Here is a 12,856-nt window from a genome sequence, read left to right as displayed (position 1 = left end):
GTGACTTGGGAAAGGTATAATGACACATGTTGTTGTTTCATCTTCACTTTGAACTGCCACCAGATATTATTTTGCAGCTGTTTTATTGTGAGTGGCATCCTGAAATCTAAACAAAAAAAGCATCGTAATGGCAATTTCAACAGATTTTTAATTTCCTGAGAGAATTCTGCAGGGTTACGAAGGGAGAGCACATTTAAAATGCAATGCTATAATAGGAATGTTTCCCTTTTTCACACAGTTTTAGCATTTGGAATTTGATAATGATTTTCCTGACTATTCTATAAAACAGCTGAAGAGAGATTAAAGTTTCTGCTCTCAAAGCCCAGGTAAACGCCACCTGTTTCTCTGCAGCTTCCTTTACCCGCCTCACAATACACCCAGAGTACAAGCTGCTTGAAGAAAAGCTGTAGAGGAGCACGCAGTAGACAGAGTCATGCCTGGGAACCCCTAGGGACCAATGTTCACTTCCAGCCACAAACCTTGCCAGAGCTTCTTGCCCTGGGACACGCAATGGGCAGCCAAAGACCACAGGAAAGGCTTGCCAGTACAGGCCAGCTAATGGGGAATTTTGTTAATTATGGATTTAAAGTACAAGAGCCATTCTGCGCTAAGAACCCTTTGTTGGACTTGATTACCCCTGCCTATTTCTCCAAAAAGACAAGCTCCAAGTGAAATGCAGGTTTCATAAATAGCCCTGAAGCTGTGAAGGAGAAGCGGCTGAGCTGGCAACCCTCCTACTGCTCAGTGCCCGCCTCAGCCCCAACAGGTCAGCTATCCTTACTGAAACACTATTCTAGATGCTATTCCAGCATCCTGAAGACAAAACTGTGTTGCTTAGGAACCGATGCTGCACATTATCACATTTGTGTCATTGTTTATAGGTAAGGCTGGACGGTATCCAGTTAAGACTTGCACTTAATTCTTTTATGAAATGCATTTGTTCTCCCCCCCCCCCCCCCCCCCCAGCCATGAGTAAAAAGTAAATTGCATCCAGAAAGCAAATGGCAAACAGCTGAAAACCCTTTGGCTCTGCACTGGCGAACCTTCCCGCGAGCAGCCAGAGAGGCTACCAGCCAGGCAGAGCAGCGAACTGCTGTGCCCGTCAAACTGCAAAGCCGGGCATCTGGGGCTTTCCTCTGCCAAGCTGTCCTCCAAGGCGTCTGGGACACTGGCTTGGATGCTTCAGCTCACACAGAGGGAGATAAGGCATGGGTGTTTAGCACTGGAATCAACAAGATAACGTGCTGCCAAGTACAAGGGTACTTTGAGTAATGCCGCTATTCTGCAAACATGCTTCATTGATACATCTTTAATCTGTAGGCACTGCGGAGGTGCCTGGGCAGCTAGACTAGCCTCCAGTTTGGGGTGCATTTATTTTTGTTGCCAGACTAAGGCTGCTACGGAGAACATTTCAGAAGTGCTAAATACGCACAGAGTTACAAAGAGATGAAATGTCACAATTCTCCGAAACAAAAGCTGCTTTATTGCCTTAAACCCAGGAGGAGAGGTGGGGAATGATCAGCCTCAGCTGCTGTGGCTGCACATAGAAAGGGTGGGTCTCCCATCACATTTGCCAGGTTGAAAAAAATAAGTTATCATAAGAATAAATAAAATAAACGTTTTAAGCCACGATAATTTCAACATTTCACCCCACCCTTTGTGAACAATCTGTGCAAAACCACTTCTTTGCCAACCACTGGATAATTCAGCTGTAAAACAGAAGTGGGCTAACAGACCTAAAAGATAACCTCAAAAATATATACAGAAATCTCAAATTTGCTGGCAAAGTAAGGAAGGAGAGGGAGAAAAGGTTATTTGAGGGATTTAAGGAAGAAGTGCATCTGAAATTCTAAGAGAATGCAGATTCAAGGAAAACACTGATAAAGTTCCTTTCTGGACAGGAAAAGAGATTCCCTGCGAAGCATTAAGAGTGGATTGACGTCTGGCTTGCCAGATAAAGATATTCTGAGCAAACAAAACTGCATACAATGTCAGCTACAATACTGAGATAAAAACCTCAGACACTGGCATCTTAACAGATGTGGTACTGCAAAAGCTCCGTGCTCTGTACTCCCATTGAGATGTATAGATAGGATTTACCAGTGTTTCAGTTAAGGATCACATTCGAAACACACTTTAAAGTAAGCTGCATTATTTTCCTTGTGCCTGATTCATTATTCTAGCAGCAAGGCATGAATTTTGCAGAAGCGTTACGAGTGGCTTTGTGGGGGAGTGCAAGGTCAAATCCAGTCCTGGAACATCAGCAGCCTTTGCACAGGCTCTCACGTCTAGCAAGAGCTTACGTGCTACCAGGAAGGATTGAGGAGATGGCTCTGAAGTCTGAACTCAGTGAGACACAACTGTTAAACTAAGTCAAGGCAAAATGATGAGAAGTTGAGAGAGAGACAGAGAGAAAGCGTGCGCATAACTGCCTTCTCAGCCAGTGTCTTTGGTGATCGCATTGCCATTACACAGCTTCCATCAGCCCTGCTGGCTTTGGGATTTGTAATTTCATAACCAACGAGAGGACACAGCTGGGTCTCAGACATTTGTCATAAAGCAACAGTGCTCTACATAAGGGCTCAGTTCTACGAAGAGATTTCTCCTGTGTTTCAGTATTGCATTTCAAGTCCACATCTTGCAAGAGCTGAGAAGTTTTGTACAAGTGGATGGAGAGCTCAAGTCTAGTTTGCTCCAATACAAACTGTATTCTTGCACTTTTTCTATCCCAGCCATCTGCTTCAAATTTTCAGTCAAATGCCCACATGAAATGTGAGCAGGTCATGGGAAATTCAGCACACACAGCAAAAATTATCTTCAACATAGTCTATATAGAGTGGCAGTCACCCTCTTTTTACAGGGGATGAATCTGGGAGCCACTGGCTGCAGTAAGGGAGTTGTGGTTCTTTCAGTGGTCCCATTACCTGAAAAAGTACTCAAAAAAGTGGTCAAACATTTTTCCAAAAGGTGGAATTTCTTTCTCAAACCTTTTGCTTACAATTATTTCCATCTGCCACCAGAATAACAAAACAGAATAACAAAAAGGCAAAAGACCCATTCCCTCTGCTCCCACCTTCTCACTCCTGGCAAGCCATCTGCTGCCCAGGGCCCGCAGTCAGGACTCATTACTTGGTTATGTATGTACATGTACTTGCCAACAAACACTTCCCTTCATCTCGCTGCTCACAGAGGAGAAGAGTTTTTCCTCTTTTCCTCACAGCTATTTTGTCTTCGGTTTCCTTTTTTGATACCCAGAGGAAGCAATTTCTGGTCCTTAATATGGCCCCTGTGCAGGACCTGGCAACGTAAGCTATTAGAGATGAAAGCTGGGAAGAAGACAGGTGAGTGAAAGGACAGCTTTATCTCTGCTAGGCTGTCTGCCATGCTCAGATTTGGCAGGAATTCAAGTAGAGCTGTTGATTTCGGGTGGTTATCTTTGCTAACAACACTCCTAAGGAGTCAGGAGTGCAGGTCTGCTGGAGAAAATGAAGGACTGAGAGCCAGGCTGCCTGTCTGCTGCTGGCTGATTGCAAACACTGACCTGAGAAAAAGGTCTACCTGCTTCGAAGGGCATCCTTCGAGTTTCTATGGAGCAGTTAAATCTTTAGATGAATGTTGCTATTTAGCATTAAGAGTTACCTAGACCATTGATCAGAGGAGAACACAACAAAAGAACAGGTCAGTCCAGAGCTCTCTGCCAGCTGATTTTTCTCAACTTTTGCATACAATTATGACTGACAGAGACAATCAATTCTGACTGACAGAGACAATCAGCATAAATTACACAAACTTTGGCACTTGTTGCTGGAAGTCCCAGTCCCAGTCAGATCATCCCATTTACTCCCCAGAGTCTGCAGTTTCCACAGATGCTATTTGTATTTTAATACAAATTTTATTTAAGTTCCAGACCAAAAACTTTGTTGACTGTCTCATTTGTCTGAGTCTTCACAATGCAGGCTTTTGTGGAAGGTATTTGTATAAAATCTTCATCCTAAAATGGGCTCATCTTCATAGTACCAACTACCAAAATACAAGTAGTTTCACTGGGTTTCTTTTGTTATATATAGCTCATAACTGAGTATCAGCAGTATCTGCATTCCTAGCTCCATCAATACGCCACTCTATTTTCTCGCTATTTTGAAGCACTCCACAAGCTTCTGTTAATAATTTTGCTTGACCTTTATTAAAGGCAGAATATTACCTGGCAATTAGATCTGGTGATCCCTTTGGTGACTGAGATTCAGTCATTTATTGTAAATTATAAACAGTTCAAATGTTTCATTATGTTTATTCTTTCTACAAGCTTTGTGGCCAGGTAAGCACTGACATGACATTCACTGTTAAATGATCTCATTAAACTTCCTAATTTAAGTGGTACAATACTTCACCTGACACATTATCCAAGGACTCCTGCAAAGCACGTTAAACATTCAGCATCAATAGATGCTCTACCAGAGTTCACCTTGTTGGGAGTGAAATTTCAGTCCCTGAACATAAGGTTGACTACTTGATGTTGTTTGTCAAAGACAATAAATAATGCAAATAGATACGCATATAAAATAAGAGGTTAAAGACATTGATAGCTTCCCCACAGAGCTTTGAAAGAGACTCTCAAAAGAAAAAAAAGCCTTTCCTCGAAAGAAAACTCATGAAAAAATACCCTTAAAATAAAAACAATAAGAAAAAGGAAGGGGCTGGTTTTGTTTATTTCTTTATGAATGTAATGGCTGTGGGAGATGATATCTTGAGAAAGCATGTGCCTCCCACAACCCCCAAAACCCAACAAAAGAACCCCAAACCACACAACCACCACCACCCAGAGTTACAGCAAAAGAAGGAAGTCACACAGCCTCCCACCCCAAAGCATCACTTGTAGAGGTCTGTCCCCAGCCATTTTATCCCTCATTTTCCTATTGAGAATGCTCAGCAGGGCTGAGCAGAGTCCAGGTTGGATGATGCATTTCACTTAGGCCAATAAATAACATATTACCTCATGACTAGAGGGAAACACAGTATTTTTGTTAGAGATGCCTTTATGCTCAGACTGTGTTTGTGAATGATTTCTACCACAGTAACAACTAGAAGCACATGGATTAGGACTTCATTTGTGCTGGATCTGCAGACTCAACCAGGGCTTCAAAAATTAAAGATTAAGGCATGAAATACAGTATCAGGGATATCCAGATTTTCTTAGCTTGCATATGCTTTATTTTAATTGCTTCTCTCCCAAAATGAATGGTTCTGAACTTTTTTTCCCTCCCCCTGCCTTAATATAGTATGATCCTTGACATCTGCTTCTAGACATCTCTTCTGAAGGATGAAGGGTTCCCAGTAATTGTAATGTAGCCTGTGAACATACCAGACTGCTCCCCAGACAGATTTAGACTTCATCATACAGAATTAACCCCACATATAGAATGTGTTCTCCTGACTTATAAGGCTGGATTAGCTTTTATTATCAGAAGAGAGGTAGTAAAGGTTTCAGTGTTACAGATGGAATGGCAGATGGGAAGCGAAAGCTTAATGTGAAGCAGCTCTGGATAAAAACTATTAATCCACAAAATTCATATGTTCCTATGCAGGGACACCTAGCTAAAAACACTGCAATATGACTAACCAGTGTGAGATGTGTAAACTGCCTCTAGTCCATTATCTGATAAATGATGTCTGAAGGAAGGAAAAAGCCCTCAAACACTCTCTTTACTATTTCCTGGAAAAACAATCAGCTCTCTGTGCAGTAGGCAGAGAAGTAACGCCTTCCCAAAGATTACAAAGAATATTAATTTATAGCAACTCCACTATGAAAATGAAACGGTCTCATATATATTTTTGATGAGATAACATTTTCCAGGGTTTATAGCTGTAATATTACATATTCAAAAAATTTAGCAGCAGCTGTAAGTCACTGTCATTTAAGTTATAGCACTAAAAAAAGCTTTTTACTTTTTGTTGAAGTGCACCGTGTTGAGAGGAAACCTATTTCCCCCAGTTCTGGTATCAGAGTACTTTGACAGCAAGGGAAACGAGCACTTCACATGCCTTCACCCAGCTGCTGAGAGCCAACACACAGCTCTGAAAGCAGCCGCAACGCCAAAGCACGACCTTCAAGAATTTCCACCATGAAAAAACAAACGCCTGGAATTTTTCCAGCTGAATGGCACTTGTTTAGAGTTTGAATGACTGCAAGATACCACAGCATTATTACAAAGAATCCATTAAGGCAGAACTGACTACGGCATACTCAACAAATCCTGTGGTTGTTTCGGGCCCTATCTGTAAGTGACTGATCCCATTTGGCTCTGCGGTTTAATTTGTTCCGCGGGAACGAAGAGCAGTTGAGAACGCCTCAGGTCATGGCCACAACACTACAAGACGGCGTTTAGGGTGATCACAACACCACAACAGAGTAACTGGATACATCTACTGGGTCTAGTCTGTAATTACACTACACCTTCAATTGTTTATTCTTCAACAATTTATCTTACTTGATTCAAAGTCCCATCACCTTCTCCTCTGTGGTTTTACATTACTCTACTTTTTATCATCAGTGTAGCATTCCTCACCAGGAAAGTGAACTACAGGGAATAACAAGCTACCTTTTCCTCAAACTCAAGCAATATTCAGAGAATTACACACTGGCTCTTACAACCACAGATAACATGTCAAAATTGTTATGGCTCTTTCTGTAGGACACCAAATCAGATGCAACACGAGATATTGGGAGTTCTTAATTCAAACCCCTTTGTTCCAAGTATCAGTGCACTCTGTGACTCTTGTGTTCTTCCCTAGTTTTCCTCCCTGAAATGTGATGCATTTCTCTTCACTGACAGGGCACAGAAATGGGAACCAGAGATAAAGCCTTTTGTCAGTTCTCACAAAATCTTTCCTAAGGCAAAAGCTCATGTTGTTTTCCATTCTCACTTCAGTGGGGATTTCTGTCTGAGTAGCAGATTCAAGAAGGGACTCATAATTTAAGAGAGATCTTGCAGGAACTTAGTAAGGTGTTTCCATTGTCTTTTGCTAACGTATTTCTGTTAGTATTAAAAGTGTGTAATGCCATCGCTTATTAGAAAATTACCCATGAAAGTTACTTCCCCTTTCCTTGATTCCTTTCAGCATATAGGGAAACAGAAGTCACAAGGTTAATTTCCTCTTTCCCTCTTCTTGTTAATTCTTATAGCCTAAAAACAACAGCTGAAGAACACTTTTTTTTTTTTTTTCATTTTTCCCCTCCTTTTTCCTCTTTTTATGGACTATCTACTTTTGCACAATGTAGTAAACCTTACTGAATGCAGCTGTGGGGCCTGGGTTATGCAAATGCAGAAAGATTATGATTTCACTTAAAATCACAAGCCTTGTCATGTGGTGATGTGTGAAGTTCTTTGCCTGATGCCGTCTGAATAAAGACATTCAGGCAACGGTTGATGCTGAAGATATAATTGACTCCTAGCAACTTATTTGTCACTTCTACAATCATTATCCTCTGCAGAGAAAGTACTAAAAAAAGGAAGCGCAGAACATTACCTTCACTGAATCTACATTCACACCTTCCAACACTTTCTGAAACATCAAATCAAACTGTTGATCAGAGCCCTGGCAGGGAGCAATCTCTCCGTGCCTGGGGTTTGTTTGCTTAGCTCGAATACTTCCCATTACTTTACTCACTCCCTCTCTTGCAGATGCCCTTTGCTAGAAATAATGACTAAACAGAGCAGCAACTGCTTCCTCACTACAAGTGAAGAATTGGTGCTGCTAACCTGCTTGCAGCCACAGTCCTTCCTGGGCAAGCAACAGACATGTAGGGGGTACAACAAGGCAACTGTCTCCATGGCAAAAGCACAGATGTCAGACAGCAGCCTGATATTCCTTACATCAGCACTTACTCCCCTTAGGAATAAAATACGTATGTTCTTAAGAGACTTGTACCTGATTGGGTAGTCGGCAGCGCTGAGGTTAATGAAGAAATCCCATGGCCAGTCATTCATCTCCATTAAGTCCCTCATGCTCTGCAGGTAGGTGGACAGAAGGCTTGCTCCTCCCCAGATAGTTGCCATTCTCCAAGAAGTGATTCTCACATTTGGGTACTGGTTAGCAAACTGGAGCACTTGCCGGTGTAAGTAATTGGATCGCTTTACAGGAGAAAAAAGTAATAGGTTCAAGTTACTCTGTCCCAAAGTGTCCCTCCCTGTATTCACTAACCAGCAGCTGCACTTATCAACTATCTGAGCGTTGCCTTTGCTTTGCCCTCACTTGCTACAGCGCACAGCGTTCTGCTAAACGTTAATTTGGAAATGTGCAGAGCTCTCTTTTAGTTCTTTTTATTACAACTACAGTAATTGCTAATCAGTGCAATTAGCAATTATTTGTCATTTCTCATCAGTAGATCCCAAAGGGCTTTCCTGAAGGAGGTTACTGTTACTACCTCCATTCTGCAGTGGGAAGTAACTCTCCTGAGGCACCTCAGGCCAGCTCTCCATCCAAGAGGGCACTGCTGTTAGTCTGCACCAACTTATCACTTACTGTTACTAAATGTACAACACACAGGCATGAATAGATATTCATAAACATACAAAGAGAAATGAAGACTGTTACATAGACAAGATAACAAGAAAGAGAAAAAAAAAGTGACTCCAAACATGTAACAGATGGAGAGACGAGAAGTGACATGCACTCTACGCAGCAGAGGTAAAGAGAAGATGAAGATGACAAAGATGGGCAGACTGACAGATGGCAAGACAGGCAATTTATAACCAGTGATATATTACCTTGTCAACATGAATGTAATAAAAATGGTCTTTATGGTAAATAGCCTTAAACATGCGTTGGAGCTGCCGAGAAGCTCTGCCATGAACAACCAAGACAAATGCGATCCTGACTGGGTTGGCTGGCATGTACTCTACGGAGTCCTCATCCCATTGCACATTGTTGTTGGCTTTTCCTGTTCAAAAACAAAACACAGGACATCTCTGAGCGTATCTGCAGGGCAGGGGAGCAGAGAGCAGTACACGTTTCACCTCGGCTCTTTTTTTAGAAGCGGTTTCTGATGGGAAGTCACCTCAACGTATTTGAAAAATGCCAAAGCCAACTACTCCAGCAAGAAACCCCTCACATCACCAAACAATCCTCAGTCCTCTGATCAGCACAGCTCCACTGAAAAGCTCGTGAAACTGCTACTTAACAGCAGCTGAGGATTATCTCAACTGATAGCATCTATTTGGAACAGCAGATGTAGCCTGGACCATTTAAATAGCAACCTACACATTTTTACTTCTTCGTGTGTGAGAGCAGGCCAAACAATCCTATTTCAAATTTATTTTCATTTTTATATTAACACAGGAATTTATAGTCTTGGTTTTCTAAAGAAAACACCGCACTGTAAGGTTATGACAGGATGTACTGATGAGCTGAAGGGACATTTTTAGTCAAGAATTTAGAGTACTTTGTCTTTTGTAACATCTCTTCAACTCACAAACCTGAACATGATGAAAAAAAAAAAAAAAGACAATTTTATCCAAAACCTCACATTTTTTTTTCAGTTAAACAACTCCTTCAGTCCTCTGACCTTGTAGGAGTCTTTCTCAACAGAAGTTATTTAAGAGAAACCTGAAATTTTGAACATTAGCACAAAGAAAGAAAACACCCTGAAGATTAAAAAAAAATCACAAATCACCCCTGCCTCATTTTCCCCGTTGCATATGTAAAGATTTTTTTTAGGCAATATCACTGTCTCAAACATAACAAAGCCCCTCAAAAACAAAGGGGAGGGAGAGTCTCCAAGTCCCATGATCTTTGATTTTGGTTTATTTCCTCAGAAGGGTGAATTCATTTGACCATCCTGAAAAGCCCGAACTTCTTATTATGCTGCAAATACATATTTAATTATTAGAAATGCATGTACACAGGGGCAGGACTCAAACATTCATTTCACATTACAGGTGAAGGTTTAGAAATAGCCATGCCTGAGCTGAAGCAGCTAAAAGCAGCAGCTGAGATCACGTGCAAGGACACCAACACATCTCCCTTTATTCATCGACCATGTTTTGACCAAATAGGGTATTTCAGACTCAATGCACATCTATGTGCTCAGTAAACAACCAGCTCAACAAAACCACCCCCTGCCCACACTGACCTCCCCCAGCAGCAACCACGGGTGGGACAGGGCCTCAACCTGCTTTGCTTGAAAGTGGTTTCAAACCCTCCTGGAAACACAGCAGAATTAGGTTTTATGCTGCCTTATAGGCACTGTAGTAATCAAGTTTTTGTTTGCCTCTGACATAAGGAAGTTTTTTCCTCACCAAAGCTGTTTTTTCCTACCTTCCCAACAAGAGCCTAGTTGGGGCCTGGAGCAACTTCCCCATGAGGAAAGGCTGAGAGACCTGGGTCTGCTCAGCCTTGAGAAAAGATGACTGGCAGGGGATCTTACTAAGCTCTATCATACTCTTTTCAACCTGATGTGCTTCCTCTGTTTCTTCCTAGAGGCAGGGAGGAGCGTATCTGGCTGAGTCGTGCCCAGCTTCTGCCTTTGGGGCTGCTCCTCTCTCCCCTCCCAGCTCCACGTCCCCTCGGTTTGCGCCAGGCCGCAGGCGGGCCTGAGGCGGCTGGGCCTGGCTATCAGCCAGAGCCAGCACAGACATGAAGCCCGCTGTGCCTCCCAAACCATCTCCTGAAGTAATTAAAAAAAACACGCTCAATGACACTTGAGTTAATACATAGAATGAAAAAACAGACATTTGCCAAGCGTGAAGAGAGAGTAAGTGTGAGGGAAAGCCTTCTTCTCACTTCTTTGAAACTCGAAACATGTCGATAAAAGTAAACCAAACAAGACCAAAAGCTCTTTTATATATGTATTAATTACAAAAGAAAAACTGGACACAGAAAAAATGACATTGCTTAATCCTTCTTGTTGCATCTCCTCCTTATTAAAAAGAGAGGAGTAGGATGAGCTCAGAACAACAGAGCAGCTGAAGGCTTGCAGAACACTGGCTCTGGCTACCTGAACAATTTGATCCATTTGATTGCACTGAAATTTGTACTTCAGTAACTGAAAGACTCCTTGAGACAGGCACAAGTGAGAGGTCCTGCTGCAATAGCAGCAGCAGGTCATGGGGAGGGATGGCTTCACTGCCTCCCGTGACCCTCCCTCCAGGTTCTCCTCCTCAGCAGTGCTTCTGTGTTCCACCTCCCTTAAGGAAGGACCTGTTCGTCCTGGCCTGGAGCTCTAGGAAAGCTGCCCGTGTAAGAGGTGCACCCAGCCTCTGGAATAAGGCTCTTTGCTGGACTACCTACAGGGCTAGGAAGCAGCCATGTGCCTGTCTGCCCCAGGTAAAAGACCTTTACCTCCCGCAGCCCCTCAAGGAATGTCTATCTGCAGTAGCATTGCTCATAAATTAATTCAACTTCCATGCCCCAAAATGTATTCAGGCTACCTATCAGGAAAGTTCTAGCCCCATGAGTCACACTTAATTTTAAAAAGGACACTGACAACTTAAATGATATTTCTTTAAAAATCATCCACCACTAACTCAATAAGACTCGGCCTAAAAGATTAGAACAGGACTTAAATTTCATTTCTTCTATCATTTCCAGTTAGCCTACTATGGCACTTATGTATACTCACTTCTTCTGTTCCTCCCACATTGCTGCTGAGCTTCCCCATGGGTGCGCTTAGGGCTTTTGCACAGCAGCAGGGACAGAAAGTGATCGTGAAAGAAAGAAAACATGCTCGCAAGGAGAACCGGCAGGAGAATGAAGGGCAATTGCAGTAGCTAAACTAATCCATTTTTCATTTAAACTGCTCTGATTTCAGGCTGACAATGTCCCATCAATGGACGTAAAGACTTTTAGTGGTTTTCATTACATTTTGGATACCTCTTTTCTGAAATTAGTGGCTTTCTGCAATGACAATGTAAAAGGTGATGGGAATTTAAAATAGCCATATTGTGGGTCTTTTATTTTAATCTCACTTGCTTTCAATACCCACACCATCATTTATCTAGCAATTACTGAAAACAAAATCCTACCAAATTTTCATCTGAAACGCCACCTCACTTCATCAGGTTTCTCTAATAAATTCTTGAAGCGACATACTTTCCTCCCTGCTATTTTCCTACTCTAACCTCTTTTTCCAAGTGTTCCTTCCTTCTTCTTGAGGTTCAGGTCTTTACAGTCCCATTTTCCACCTGCATGCTATTACGGCTTCTGTAATCTAATCCTTTCCCTGGCTGCCTGGAATTTCACAAAGGTAAGAATGTTGTATTTTTTCCATATGTCCGAGTATCCGTTACTTCTGCTTTATATTGGCATTTCCCTGGTTTTCGTCTGTGGCTGATTAGCACCCTCTATTTTGCAGACTGCTCCACTGATAGAGAACCAGTCTGGTTTGCAAATAAGAAGAAATTGGCAGGAAACATTGAGCATCTTTTTGCTAAATAAATACAGTAGGAGTTCAGAGCTGTAGAAACCATGTCAAGAATAGAAGGGCTCTAACCATGACACTGCTATAAGGCTTCTCATGTGTGTACACACCATAGCCTTTCACGTCATGGTAATGCCTCCTGATTAATGATCTGCCTCTCACTTAGGAGCATGTTCCTTTCTGGGTATTGGGACAGAACACACAAAAGATGCCTCAGATACTTCTCACTTAGCATCCTAATGTGCCACAGTGATAACAATCTAGATGGATTTTAAGGCAGAACTTGCATTTGATCGCTACTTCAGTGCTATCACTGCACTGCCATTTGTCACGTGCCCTAAATCTCACACAGAGTGTGAGTGGCCTCCACTCTTGGTCACTCGAGTCCAACAAAAAGCAGTTTTGAAGGCCAGCTTTCTCTCCCTGGTTCCAAGCAGCCCT

The 12,856-nt window shown here is 42.3% G+C and overlaps 1 protein-coding gene across 2 annotated transcripts in view; it reads right to left on the bottom strand.

The window, feature by feature from the left end:
* Window positions 1-12,856, bottom strand: part of XYLT1 (xylosyltransferase 1) — a 190,333-nt gene that overhangs the window by 61,495 nt on the left and 115,982 nt on the right. For both annotated transcript variants that reach the window (XM_068699923.1, XM_068699922.1), the window contains exons 3-4: window positions 8,766-8,938; window positions 7,927-8,129 (exon numbers count right to left, since the gene is read on the bottom strand). In XM_068699923.1, the coding sequence (XP_068556024.1) occupies window positions 7,927-8,129; window positions 8,766-8,938 (376 nt within the window). The remainder of the gene's footprint in view (window positions 1-7,926; window positions 8,130-8,765; window positions 8,939-12,856) is intronic.

Source organism: Anas acuta, chromosome 15, assembly GCF_963932015.1.
Source record: "Anas acuta chromosome 15, bAnaAcu1.1, whole genome shotgun sequence".
Lineage (NCBI taxonomy): Eukaryota > Metazoa > Chordata > Aves > Anseriformes > Anatidae > Anas > Anas acuta.
The sequence above is the reverse complement of the archived record's forward strand: the minus strand, read 5'-3'. Positions and strand labels throughout refer to the sequence as shown.